The 13990-nt window shown below is 41.7% G+C and overlaps 1 protein-coding gene across 2 annotated transcripts in view; it reads right to left on the bottom strand.

The window, feature by feature from the left end:
- Positions 1-8366: 8366 nt before the first annotated feature.
- PDGFRA (platelet derived growth factor receptor alpha) overlaps positions 8367-13990 on the bottom strand; it is a 49764-nt gene continuing 44140 nt past the window's right edge. For both annotated transcript variants that reach the window (XM_039220466.1, XM_039220467.1), the window contains exon 23: positions 8367-10880. In XM_039220466.1, coding sequence (XP_039076397.1) covers positions 10733-10880 — 148 coding nt within the window. In that variant the 3' untranslated portion in view covers positions 8367-10732. The remainder of the gene's footprint in view (positions 10881-13990) is intronic.

The raw sequence follows: 13990 nt of genomic DNA, 5'->3' as shown, positions 1-13990 counted from the left end.
AAATAAAATAATATAAAGCATATCAGAGGGGAGATGGGGGATGGGTGAAATACATGAAGAAGATTAAGAGTACAATTACCATGATGAGCACTGAGTAATAAATACATTATTGAATTGTTGAATCACCATTCTGTACGCTTGAAACTAATATAACATAATATGTTAACTACAATGTAATTAAAATTAAAAACAATAAAAATAAAATAATATAAATTTAAAAAATAAAAGAGACTTAGAACAAAAATGACCTGGGGCACCTGGGTGGCTCAGTCAGTTAAGCTTCCAGCTCTTGATTTCAGCTCAGGTCATGATCTCACACTTAGTGAGATAAAACCCCACCTCAGGCTCTGCTCTGTACTGACAGCTCAGAGTCTGCTTGGGATTCTTTCTTTCTTTTTTTTTTTTTTTTAATAGTTTATTGTCAAGTTGGTTTCCATATAATACCCAGTGCTCATCCCCACAAGTGTCCTCCTCCATGCCCATCACTCCCCTTCTCCTCCCCCCCACCCCATCTGCCCTCAGTTTGTTCTCAGTATTCAAGAGTCTCTCATAGTTTGCCTCCCTCCCTCTCCCCCACTATTTTTCCCCTTCTTCTCCCCCTTGTTCCTCCGTTAAGTTCCTCCTAATCCTCCTATACGTGCAAACATATGATATGTGTCTTTCTCTGCCTGACTTATTTCGCTCAGCATAACACCCTCAAGGTCCATCCATGTTGCTACACATGGCCAGATTTCATTCTTTCTCATTGCCATGTAGTATTCCATTGTATAAATAAATCACATCTTCTTGATTCAGTCGTCAGCAGATGAAACGATGCTCAGCATCCCTACTCATCAGGGAAATACAAATCAAAACCACAGTGAGATACCACCTCATACCAGTCAGAGTGGCTAAAATAAGCAAATCAGAGGACTCTCGATGCCTAGGATTCTTTCTTTCTCTTCCTCCCCATCTCTCTCTCTTTCTCTGCCCCACCCCCACTCATGTTCATACTCTCACTCTTTCTCAAAATAAATAAATAAACATTTTTTTTAAAAGGACCAAAACAGACCCCAGACATTAAGTATCTGAGGAGGAAACTTTTTTTAAATGTGTATTTATTTATTTTTTAAAAATATTTTTAAATGTTGTATTTATTTCTGAGAGAGACTGTGAGCAGGGGAGGGTCAGAGAGAGAGAGAGAGAGAGAGAGAGAATCTGAAACAGGCTCCAGGCTTTGAGCTGGCAGTCAGACAGAGCCCGACAAGGGGCTTGAACCCATGAACCGTGAATTCATGACCTGAGCCGAAGTCAGAGGCTTAACCTACTGAGCCACCCAGGCACCCCTAAAATGTGTATTTATTTTGAGATAAAGAGAGAGTAGTCAGCATGGTAAGGGCAGAGAGAGAGAGGGAGGGAGAGAGAGAGAGAGGGAGAGAGAGAGAGAGAGAGAGAGAGAATCCCAAGCAGGCTCCACGCTGTTAGCACAGAGCCCAATGTGTGGCTCAATCCCATGAACAATAAGATCATAACCGGAGCTGAAATCAAGAGCCTGACACTTAACTGACTGAGCCACCCAGGCACCCCAGGGAAAGAAACATTTATACAGGCACCTGAGGATAATGTAAGCAACAGGGACATTAGAGAAATAATTGCACCATGCTGGCTAAGAATCTTGCAGAGTAAAATAAAGTTTGTGACCAATAAAGCTGTTTCAAGAAAGAAGAAAAAATCCCTAACAAAACATTAGCATATTGAATCCAGCAATATATAAAAGTGATAATAAATCATAACTAAGGGAATTTTAACCCAAGAATGCAAGATTGCTTAGCTTTTAGAAATCAGTCAATATAATTTACCAAATTAACAAATGAAAAAAGAATATAACTGTATGATAATTTCAATAGCTGCAGAAAAAACTTTCCTAATCAACCGCATCCATCCAACTTTGTAGTGGAATTCCTACCCAGTGAAATAAGGTAAGTGAAACAAATAAAAGGCATCCAAATAGGGTAGGAAGAAGTAAAATTATCTCTACTTACAGATAATACCACTTTCTGTGTAAAAAAAAAAAAATTCAGGAACCTACAGGGTAGCAGAATACAAGGTCAATTGCATTTCTACATACCAGCTGCAAATAGAAATAGAAAAAAATGGTACTTATGGCATCAAAAAAATGAAATATTTAGAAAAAAGTAACAAACTGCATGTAAATACATAAAACTATAAAATATAGTTTTTATAATTGAGATATTAGTATAAATAAAGAAGACCTAACTAACTAGAGAGGTCTATCACCTTCACACATTGGAAGACTCAATATTGCTAAGATGCCAAGACCATAAGCCCTCAATACAACAAATTTCAGCATCTACTGTATCATGTCTGTTAACATTCTGTTAGTCAAAGAGAGTTACATGGTTAAGTCTACACCAATGAAGTGAAAATACCTACTTCTCCTGTGAAGAAGAAGGGGAGGAATATAGTTCTACAGCATAATTCGACTTACCACAATGTTCACTGAACTTTAGTGATATTAGTATCCCTAGGACTTAATACATGAGCAATGGTTATTGAGTAATGACTAAATAAATGTCTTTTTAGAAAAATATGACAAAATATCACTCCGTGCTTTGATTTGGAAGGATTCTTATTTCCCAAATCATAACTAGAGTGTTACAACCTTACCCTCACTGTGGACATCTCTTACGGTCTACCGTCACTAGAGTCTCACTCTGGTTGCAAAAGGAGCTATGATAGGAGCTGAATGGCTGCACCAAAACACATCATTCTCACAAGAAGTAGAAAATTGTACTTTTCCCCTGTTTTCTGTAGAGTTGAGGTATAATGGTTGAGTTGAACATGTACAAGAATAGAAAATACCCTTCATTTATTAGTGTCCCATAACTTCCCCTACATTCCTATTCTGTAGAGTTCATTCTTCCTTTCCCTTTGTAGGAAACTTAGAATCAACCCATTGACATTTCTTGTCATGCATAGATAATGAAATGTTCTCAACTTCTTCCAGTATAGTAACTATATAAACTGTGAAGCTCGTGAGAAGTTTTGATTTCTATTTCCCCATCTTGGACCTACTGAAGAAGGCAAAGGAAAGGCTACAGTGTTAAGATAAATATGATCAATTTCTTCTCTATCTTCCCCAACTAGAGCTTTTTAATCCCTTCCCTATTCACCGTCCCTTCAGGGTTAACAGGGGCATCATTTGGGGGAGAAGCAAGAAGATGGAGGTCTTACTTGGCTGGTACCGTGCTGAGTTCGTGTTAAGAACCGTGAAGAGTCTGAGGTCTTATCCTACTTGCAAGCTAAACAACTGGCCTACCACGGTCTCATGGATGCTTCCAGAAAGCACAAGAGACTCCTGAGTCAGAAACAAAGGACTTTACTATTCACAGTCCAGTAAATAGCATGAACTTGGTATTAACATCAGTTCTTCCTGTACTCCAAGTCCTGTGGGGGTATGCAAAGTGGCCCGGGTGGGTGCTATTTAAGCAATGGCTTGGTGTCACAGCCGAAGGACCCTGAGCTTAGGAACCACCAGTCTCTTATCATGGCTGCAAGCAAATCTGACCAACATGTGTCCCAGAAGGGGACATTGGCTTTATTACACTGGCCATTAAGCAAATTTGCTTTCTGCTCTAGAGAGAGACTATTTCTATCTCCCATGATGTAGAGATGCTGTCTGTGGTATTCATTTCTAAATCCCAGGTCCTAAAACAGTCCCTAGCTCAACATCAATGGATAGGGAAATACAGTTTGGGGAGGATGGGTGTGAAGGTGGCAATAAAGTATCTGGAATCAAACTAGGACAGGGACTTCAGAAAGAAAGTCCACAAGGTTTGGTTACCCCGGGCCTACCTTCTTGTTCTCAAATGTTCCAACAACACTTCGTGTCCTCTGGCCGCAGAAAAGCTTTCATTTTATCAGAAGGCTCCCTAGAGTGATAATCCATGTCATACAAAACATACATGATCTACTCCTCCGGCTTCTTGTTACTCCCACGTACAGTCTGTGGCCTCCACCCACCATGATTTTCTGCTCTGTGCTGCTCTCTTCTGTGATGTAATATTCCCCTCAGGTAATCAGCCAGCGGGAATCAACTCTGCCAGCTGCCTCACTGACGCTTACAAATTCTAGAAATCAATGAAACAAAGAAGAGGCTGTTCTCTAAATATTTGTTGAAGGGAGTAATTTTTTAAAAAATGACTTTCTGTGGCCAGATCATTACATCATGTTCTCATGCATTTTCTGCACTTAGGAAACTAACTCCAACATTTCTAGGGAAAAAGAACGGACATCTAATCATCTCAGGCTAGCGAAGGATGCATCCACTCCAGAATTGTCTTCACATACGCCAGATTATGACAGGCAACCCTGTGGGACAGTGAGCTTGACAAAATGAGAAATGGGATGGAATACTCCTTGGGAAGAGAAGAAAAAAGTTTTCTTCATTTCAAAGAGTTACTTAATTCCTAACCAAGTCTAACACTCTGACCAACCCAACAATCTGCAGCTTAAGCACCACGCAGAAAACACTGGATCCGATTCCGTGTGGAGCAGTCAGCATGAAATGTAATGAAATTCAAAATAGACAGGATACACATGCTCCAGAGGGAAGTCATTAATACCCATGAATAATGATAAAGCAAAATACCATCTGCCAGGATAATGTGGCAAATCTTTTAAAAATTCCAATTAGCCTTTAAACCAGAAACAGGGAGCGAATATGCTCCGCCTGCCACATGAAACCATGTGTCCTTGATATCCCCACTGCTTTGTATGGAGACCAGAGTGTGGCTGATGGAAACGCAACCCACTTAGGAATAGATTTTGGAGGATGCATTCATTGTTCTCTAGGACATTGGCGCTATTCATGTAACCAGGTGGAACAGAACATTATAATCTGCTAATTAAGGCCACATATACATTTTTTCACCTGTATCTTAAGTGTAGGGGTGAAAAAAATTGTGTCTAAGAACAGTATATTAATTTTGCTGTAATGACATGGTTGGATTTGATCCGTATGTGTATTTGGAGTCAGAGATAATGAAGCATTTCTATAGTCATTATCCTGGGGAAAATTGCTAGTTTATGATGGATTCAGATATTCTAAGTCATTTTCCTGAGTTGCATTTTATGAAGCATATAACTATTAAAGACATATCCATTATTAGAGCTGTTGTAGTATAGCCTGAAAAGAAATCGTTCTTATTATAAATGTGTAAAACACTTCTACAGGCCAACTAACCTATCACTTGTCTTTTGAAATCTCAAGCAGCAAAGCTTCTCAGTATCTCTTACTTTTTCCCCTGGTCTGTTGTGGTATAAACAGCACTGGAATTAGTACATTTGGAGCTTCTGGTCCTAATGCTCTTGTTACTCAGCTGTACGATTTTTAGAAGTCACTGGGTTTCCTCATCTATAACATGTCTTCCCTGCCTCAAAATCCCATCTTAAGAATCAAAAGAAGCGAATGTGAAAAGGATCTTTGAAAAAGCTGGAAAATCCTCCGATAGTAAAGGTCATTTTTATCATCATGAAGAGATCAAGGAGGCCGCGTTGTCTGTATTATATTGAGGGGTAGAATTATACATTACACAGGAGGACAGAAAGATCTCTCTGCGGGCTTAGTGTCTTGTGTGGATGCTAGATTAGGCAGCTCTTGTTCCATCAGTAGGATTATTATTCCTGATGGTCTGTGTCCTTTCCAGGGCTGGAACAGAAGCAGAGCCAATACTCAGCTTACCGTCGATGTCTTCCAACTCAGCTCCAAGGAGGTGTACTTTGATTCGCAGGCTAATCGAATATGGGTCATAAGGAGTTCTGTTGGAATAGGAGGCTATATTCCAATTATTAATAACCATCTATTTCCATCATCTAGAAATTGAAAATAAATGGAATTATATGAATTTTTTTAATCCATGTCATCTGATTCTGCATGCTTCAGAACACAAAAACTAACAGCCTCCTGACACTTACAACATCACAGTGAGGGATGAGAGGCAGAGGAAGCCCTAGAAAACTAGGGTTAATAAAATAATCGGCAAAGCAGGTGACTCGCATTCCAAAATTTACTGTGACAGTCGTATGTGAAGGCTTGGGCTTAACATCAATTTATTTCTGCACACCCTTTGGCTTAGCAATTTTATTTCTAGAATTCTATCCTAACAAAACACTACTATGTGTGCACAAGGCTATTCAAGAAGTCATTTCAATAGCAAAGAATGGGAAACTATATGCACCTATAGGAACATGACTGCATAAATTATGGTATATTCACATGAGAAACTATAAAAAACGAGGGTGGGGAGTCTATCTATATGTACTTTTCACAGAGATCTCTAAAATGTAGCATTAAAAGAGAAGACCAGGGGGCACCTGGGTGGCTCAGTCAGTTAAGGATCTGACTTTGGCTCAGGTCATGATCTCACAGTTTATGAGTCTGAACCCCACATCAGGCTCTGTGCTGACAGCTCAGAGCCTGGAGCCTGCTTCAGATTCGGTGTCTCCCTCATTCTCTGCCCCTCCTCTGATCATGCTCTCTCTCTCTCTCAAAAATGAATAAACATTAAAAAATAAAAATGAAAAAAAGGGAGAGAAGAGCAGTATAAACTCTAATAATGATGTATCCATATAGGTTCACCAATTGGAACAAATGTACCACTCTGGTGAGAGAGGCTGATAACGGGGTAGGCTGTGCCTGTGCGGGGAGGGGGGGCCATATGGAAAACCTCTGTACCTTCTGATCAATTTTGCTGTGAACCTAAAACTGCTATAGGAAACAAAGTTTATTAAAAAGGGGGGTGAACAATGTTCATAGCAGCACTCTCAACAATAGCCAAAACATGGAAAGAGCCTAAGTGTCCATCAACTGACAAATGGATCAAGAAGATGTGGTTTATCTATACAATGGAATACTACATGGCAATGAGAAAGAATGAAGTCTGGCCATGTATAGCAACATGGATGGAACTTGAGGGTGTTATGCTGAGTGAAATAAGTCAGGCAGAGGACAGATACCGTATGTTTGCACATATAGGTGGATTAGGAGGAACTTAACGGAGGACCATGGTGAGGAGAAGGGGAAAAATAGTGGGGGTCAAACCATGAGAGACTCTTGAATGCTGAGAACAAAGTGAGGGCAGATGGGGGTGGAGGGAGGGGAAGGGGGTGATGGGCATGGAGAAGGGCACTTGTGGGGATGAGCACTGGGTGTTATATGGAAATCAACTTGACAATAAACTATTTAAAAAAAATAAAAAATAAAAAGGGGGTGGGGAAGCACTTTACAAAGCATTACATAAACTAGATCCCATTTACGTAAAACATGAAGCAAAAATAGAGATGTATGTATGTACAGAAGCAGATGCACGGAGAGTTCAGTGGAAAGATAAAAGATGCAGTTCTGACTCTGGGAACCCAGACAGGGACAGGGAGGAAGGTAGAGTGAAAAGAGACTTTAATCTCTCGTATCACACACACCTACAATGTTTGAATCTTGTAAATGGCAAATGCACTCCTGTGCTCCTGCAGGGGAGAAAAATATGATGCAGTAAAATACTGTTCTAACAAACAAACAGTAGTGTTGAAGATGATCCAAGTGTTAGTTATCTTTAAGTTCAATTCCGTGTCTGAAAACGAACTCGCTCAAATAACGTTTATATATTACATTTCCTATTGGTTTCGTCAAAACCACAATATGAAGCCCTACTGAAATGCTGCTGAGAAAGTACATTGAACTGGACTGCTTTAATTTAGGTGATTCAGCTAAAAACAAAAATGCTGGGACCTTAGCATAACTTTAAATTATATAGATCATTTATTGAAATATAAAGATCTTCATTTACACGTTTTAAAACAAAAACATGAACGGGGCATTCTGTAATACATTTTTTATCAGTAGACCCTACCTATTGAGTTACTTCACAAACATTCACCACACCACTGTTTTGGAAACACTTATGCATTTTTCTCTTTATTTTTCTAAAATATAAATTTTGGACATTCAAAAGTGCAACAGTTAATGTGCCTGTGGGGAATATCACAGTCAAAAAAATATAAACAAAGGCAGTGATACAGCTTGTCATAAATGTTTTGGCAGTACTCTCCAAGTCTATAAAGAAATACATATATACATATTGATGTATAACATCATTTTATCTCACGTCCCTCTTCACAAAAATAGGACCGTTTGTACAGATTGGCAGACCACATTTTAAGGACATCACTGATCATTTAAAAAAAAAATTCACAAATTGTGTTTCTCAGGCCAGCTTTGATTGTCTTCATAAAAATAGAAAGCAGGAAGTATTGGCAAATTTTCATCTGGGGATTCTATAGGAGGCCAAAAAGGAAACAAGTCTGTGATACACTGAAAATACTGTAAAAGAAAACAAAAATGTAGTCACACACAAACTCAGGTGGGAGTATTCATTAGGACTGGAACCTGCTTGTCTAAGAATTCTCATCCAGCCTCATGATGTCACGTAAAACTCAAAGGAACATCAAAATGCAAAGCACCGACAAAAGAAGGCTGTACAAGGGGGAGTGAGCAATAAACAGAACGCTTGAGCTGTGATTCTAGAAACACAAATGTATTTCAAGTCTAATTGGCTCTACAGAACCTAGTCAGATTTTCTTTTTTAATTGGCCAAGCTGGCTCAGTGTTCCCACTTAGTATGAGAAAGGTGGGTAAGAGAGTTGGGGCTTGCATTGAGATTATACCAGTAGGTACTCAAGTACCTTGTTTCTGCTGCTACATCACCTGCGAGGAGCATGTATGGTGATTGTGGCAATCACAGCCCATGTTTCATTCATATGGTGTCGGCAATTAAGCGGGATTGCAAAGAATGCCGATGAGCCCACAGTTCATTGGATGGATGTGATGATAATTTGTCCCGTTATCTCACCCCAAAATTTCAGCAAAACTTTTTAGGTTTTTTTTTTTTTCACCAAAATATTAACCTTGGTTATACAGAGGCATGGTGCTCTGAATTGCATCCATTTTTGTACCTGCCTTTGGGGGGCTAAGGGTGGAGTGGGGGGGGCAAGTTCAGGTCCCCCATGCAGTGGGGAGCAATGTCTTTACTTTTAGAAAGACCTGCCAAACCAAGATTGCGCTTTCTCAGCCTCAGCCGAGGCTGGAAAGTTAAATTAAGGACAGCAATTGCCAGATATACGGCATTAAATGTCACTGACCCAAAGCCAAGGATTTAAATGGTAGGCTTCCTGCATGGCTGACTTCTAGCCAAGTTCCAAATTTCAAATTGTGTTTCTCATGGCAGCTTCCCGTAATCCAAGCTGGTGTTTCCCAAACCTGGCTAATCAGAACAGCCAGGGAGTTTAAGAAAGGCAGGTTCCTGCTCCTAACCAGACTCAATAATTCAGAAGATCTGGGATGGGGACGGACCTAGACTCTGGTGATCCTGGTTGCAATCACATTTGGAAACAAAGGATCCAGGCTAATGCACAAGCATGATTCGCTAAATAATGCCTTTATGTGCTCACAGTTTCAAACTCTTTCTTTTTGGGGTATGAGATGAAAGAAAGGGTGCTGATACTTCTGACACTTCTAGGGTTTATAAAACTTTGAAAACATAGATTTGGGGATCCACCAAAGTTATCACTAAACATGAAAACGATCTTGGCAAATCCAGTCTTTTTACTAATGATTGTATTTTCCACTGGGTAATAACATGACAAGTCACATTAGGCATAGGCTTATGCCTTTAGATTGAGAGCAGTTAGGATTTTGGGGTTTCGTTTCTTTCAAATCCCATTACTTCAGAGGGCAGTTAATTGTTTTTAGTACAATGGATTAGGGAACCTATTCAGTACACAGTTAAAAACACGGACTTCCTGGAACACACTACCTTTACTGTTCTCTATGTTCAACTAAATTTAATCCACTAAAGCTATTACCATATTTTATAGAGAAACATCGGTTATTTGATATAAATGTCAAAAACTGTCAAACTTGTCGCCTACTTAGTAAGAATTTTTTTTTTTTAATTGTGCTTTCTCTGTAGGGAAAACGTGTTACACATTACACATTTAGCATTACTGATAGCAGTAGTATTATAAACGTAGATTACAATATGAAAATGAGTTGCTGGGCTTCTAAATGACCCAAATCTAGTAAACAAGATTGGTTAATTATTATTTTTTATCTCTTTAAACTAAAAAAAAAAGTAAGATGCTATAGTACCAGTACCTTTTATGGTTCAAAAGTGGTTTTGCATGTACTTCCCAGGAAAGGTCAACAGCAGCTGATACCAGGTTTCAAGCGGGAAGTACATGGACGGGTGGAGTGGTCTCTTCAGAAGTCCAGAGAAGACAGTTAATACAAATCTAAACACATCCTCAGTTAGAGTTATTTACATAATTACAATGCTGGAGTTTTCTCGCAAATAAAAATTGTGTATGTTGGAATCTCACCAATGCCCTTGAAACAAAAAGTTCACCTTCCGTGGCCTATTATTTCCGTGTCCATCTATCTCCCAATTTCACACGCCGCTGAGATGCTACTGAAAGTGTTGCAAGCGCAACTTCAGAAAGTTCATTCTGAAATATGCCATCCGTCCGTATTTAGAAGGCTCCCTGAGGCCCTTGGCTGGGAACTTCTCTTTACACGTCATCCAAGTCCGCCTCCCAAACTTTGCATTGCAATAAAGTGGTTTTCTTAAAGGGATCCAAGGTGGCTCCAAGAGTGGAAGGTACCCCCTGAATCTGCCAGTCACAGGAAGCTGTCCTCTACCAGGTCTGAGGAGTCTATGCCAATGTCATCCATCATATCGATGTCCTCAATGGTTTCGTCCTCTCTCTTGATGAAGGTAGAGCTGCTGGAACCTGTCTCAATGGCACTCTCTTCTGAGGTCTGCGAGCTGGTGGAGGGAGAGAACAGGAAAGGTTAAGCCCGGGTACACACTGACCAGACCATGGTTTTGTGGCTAGGGCATCCCCTGCCCCCTGCAAAGGCAAAGGAGCCCTTTCTGCAAGATCCTTTGGCATTCAAACTCGGGCCATCCAATAAGGCAAGATTCTGCCACCAAGGCAGACAGCTACTCATCATCCATCACACTGCAGGGGGTCCAGTGGAAAACCAAGACCCCCCCAACCCCCATCCCAGGTCATCTTCACGCTTCAGCCTTCCTTCTCTTCCATCAAACCTTCCGGCAGAGTTGCTAACAAGCTTCACGATACTTTCCCTACTGAGTCCTAGTGGAAAGGAGTGTAAGCAGTTCCTGATCAAACAACAGAGGGGGATGAAATCAGCTGCAAACCACAGCCCAGCCACTCCTTGCTGTGAAATCTCCTAAGCGCCCAAATGGTGCTCTCAGGATCTGATCCCACACCCCTGGAATGCCTTCCTCCCCTTCCTCTTTACATCCACCTCCCACTTTCCCTGGCCCCAGTTGTGCAGCTGGTGAAGGCTCCTTACTCACGAGAGTAGTGGCTGAAAGGGAGCATCAAAAAGCTAGAAGTGGTGGTCTGGAATCATCCACCACTTAGCAGCTGTGGGAATCACATGGGTCCCTGAATCCCCTGAACTTGCTCCCTGGCTCATAAAAATGGGATGACAGGGGCACCTGGGTGGCTCATTCGGTTAAGCGTCCAACTCTTGATTCTGGCTCAGGGCATGATCTCACAGTTTGTGAGTTTGAGCCCCGCGTCAGGCTCTGTGCTGACAGCGTGGAGCCTGCTTGGGATTCTCTCTCCTCTCTTTCTGCCTTTCCCCACTCATGCTGTCTCTCAAAATAAATAAAAACTTTTTAAAAAATTACATGAAATAAAATGAGATGACAACAGTGCCTGACAATATTCCTATCTGTTAGGAAGATTAAATAAGGTAGTAACCATAAGGCACAGTACCTAGAATATACTAAGTGCCCAATAAATATTAGCTATTACTATTGTTGTTATCACTCAAACTCTTACTTGAATAGGGCCTGAATATCAGATGATATCAAGAAACAGTTGTTAATCTTCTTACATGTGATCATGCTGTTATAATTATATAGGAGAATATCCTTATTCTTAGGAGATGTTCACAGGAGTTTCAAATGTTTTAGCAAGGAAAAATAAGTGGGAGCGCATATGTGGTACATGTATGTCACATAGCATATGTTATTAAATATGCAGTATTGGGGCACCTGGGTGATTCAGTTAGTTAAGCATCTGACTCTTGATTTTGGCTTAGGTCATGATCTCATGGTTGGTGAGATCGAGCCCCACCCACGTTGGGTTCTGCACTGACAGTGCGGAGCCTGCTTGGGATTCTCTCTCTCCCTCTCTCTCTCTCTCTCTCTCTGCCCCTCTCCTGCTCACACATGTCCCTGCTCTCTCTCTAAATAAACTTTAAAAAAATGTGTAGTATATATTATTATATATTACATATATACATAAAACAGGTATAAATATATACAGTAGTTAGATAAACCACATGTGGCAAAATGTTAACAACTACTAAAGCTAAGTGGTAGATGTATTCTCTCAATTTCTCTGAACGTTTAAAATTCCTCACAAAGATTTTTAGAAAAATAATTCCCCCTAGTCTCTAGCCTGTCATGGTTCCCTGTCTTCCTGTCTCTGAACTCTTGCTGGCTTATCATGATCCTGCCTTGGATTGCAAAATTTCTACATATATCTTTTTGCTCCAAGGAGGTTATCTGCTGAGAGGCAGGACCGTTGCTCTCACCGTGAGGCTGAGCGCCATGCTGGAGACCACGCCACTGGCTGGCCAGCCAGAGGAAGGATCTCGCACTCGGGCCGAGCAGGGGCCCTCAACCTGGCTAGCTGTTTCCTTCCCATAGGGCCTGGCCTGTCTCCTCTGCCTCTCTCCCCTCCTCTCCAGGTCAGTTCAGTTTCCAAGCAGAAAACTAAGCCTGGCAAATAGAAGCCCATGCGAAATGGTCTGCTGCCATCCACCCCAAAGGGGGCCTGGAGAGCTCTTAGCGCCTGCAGGGTTACTAGACTGAGGCTCCCTTCCACAACCCAACAGATCGGGTCCTTCCCCAGGACTGAGAGCTTCTGTCTCCATTCTTACTGTGGACGCTACCCTACCCTCGATTTACACCCTGGTCCTGGAGCCTCACTGTGAACCCAAGTCCACTTGGCTGGTCTTGAGAACCATGTTGTCCTGATGAGCTCTCTCCCTGGGAAGCCAGACCCCATTCATGGGGCCCTGGCCAGTAGCTAGAGGCCGGAGACAACCTTTGGATGTGGCCCCAACCCAGCTGGGACCTGCAGTTAGGAGACTGCTCTGGATGCTGTGATTTGGACTAAGGCCCCCTAGTTGGGGGCGAGTTCTATAGCTGAGTCCTTCAGTAGAGTCACTCCCCTTGCACTGACTCTCATGGGCCTGATACGTCCCTCTCTCCGCCAATCCCCCTCACAGATGGAAGGCAAGAGCATGGGATGGAGGAAGCTAACTTCCATGGAGACTCAGCACCAAATCAGCCCTGCCTCTTGCCAGCCTTCATGGTGCTCCCAACGCTGACGACTGGCCTTACTTCTCATTCCCAAGCCACAGTGCCCACCTCGTGGCCCAGGGCCTGGCTCCTGATATTACTGACCAAGCAGCCCCAAACCCTCTATAGGGAGCAAGGCCCAGTCTTTCTCATACCCATCCCCCTCCCAAGGCCAAGCCCCCTGAGCCCAAGAAGCTTCCAGGATCATCATGCTTTCCTAAACCCAGAGCATCTCAGCCCTGGGATCCCTCTTCACTATGACAGGCTGAACTGTGTCATCCCCCCCACACATACACAAAATTTACAAGTTAAAGCGCTCATCCCCACTGTGATTATATTGGGAGATAGGACCTTGAAGGAAGTAATTACCGTTAAATGAGGTTGTTAAAGTGAGGACCTTACCCAATAGGAATGGTGTCCTTATAAGAGGAAGAGACACCTGTGATACACACACAGAAAAAGACCATGTGAGGACACATTAAGAAGATGGTCATCTGCAAGCCAAGGAAAGAGGCTTCAGGGAA

Source organism: Hyaena hyaena, unplaced genomic scaffold, assembly GCF_003009895.1.
Source record: "Hyaena hyaena isolate Hyena2069 unplaced genomic scaffold, ASM300989v1 scaffold_891, whole genome shotgun sequence".
NCBI lineage: Eukaryota > Metazoa > Chordata > Mammalia > Carnivora > Hyaenidae > Hyaena > Hyaena hyaena.
This window is presented reverse-complemented; position numbering and strand designations above follow the sequence as displayed.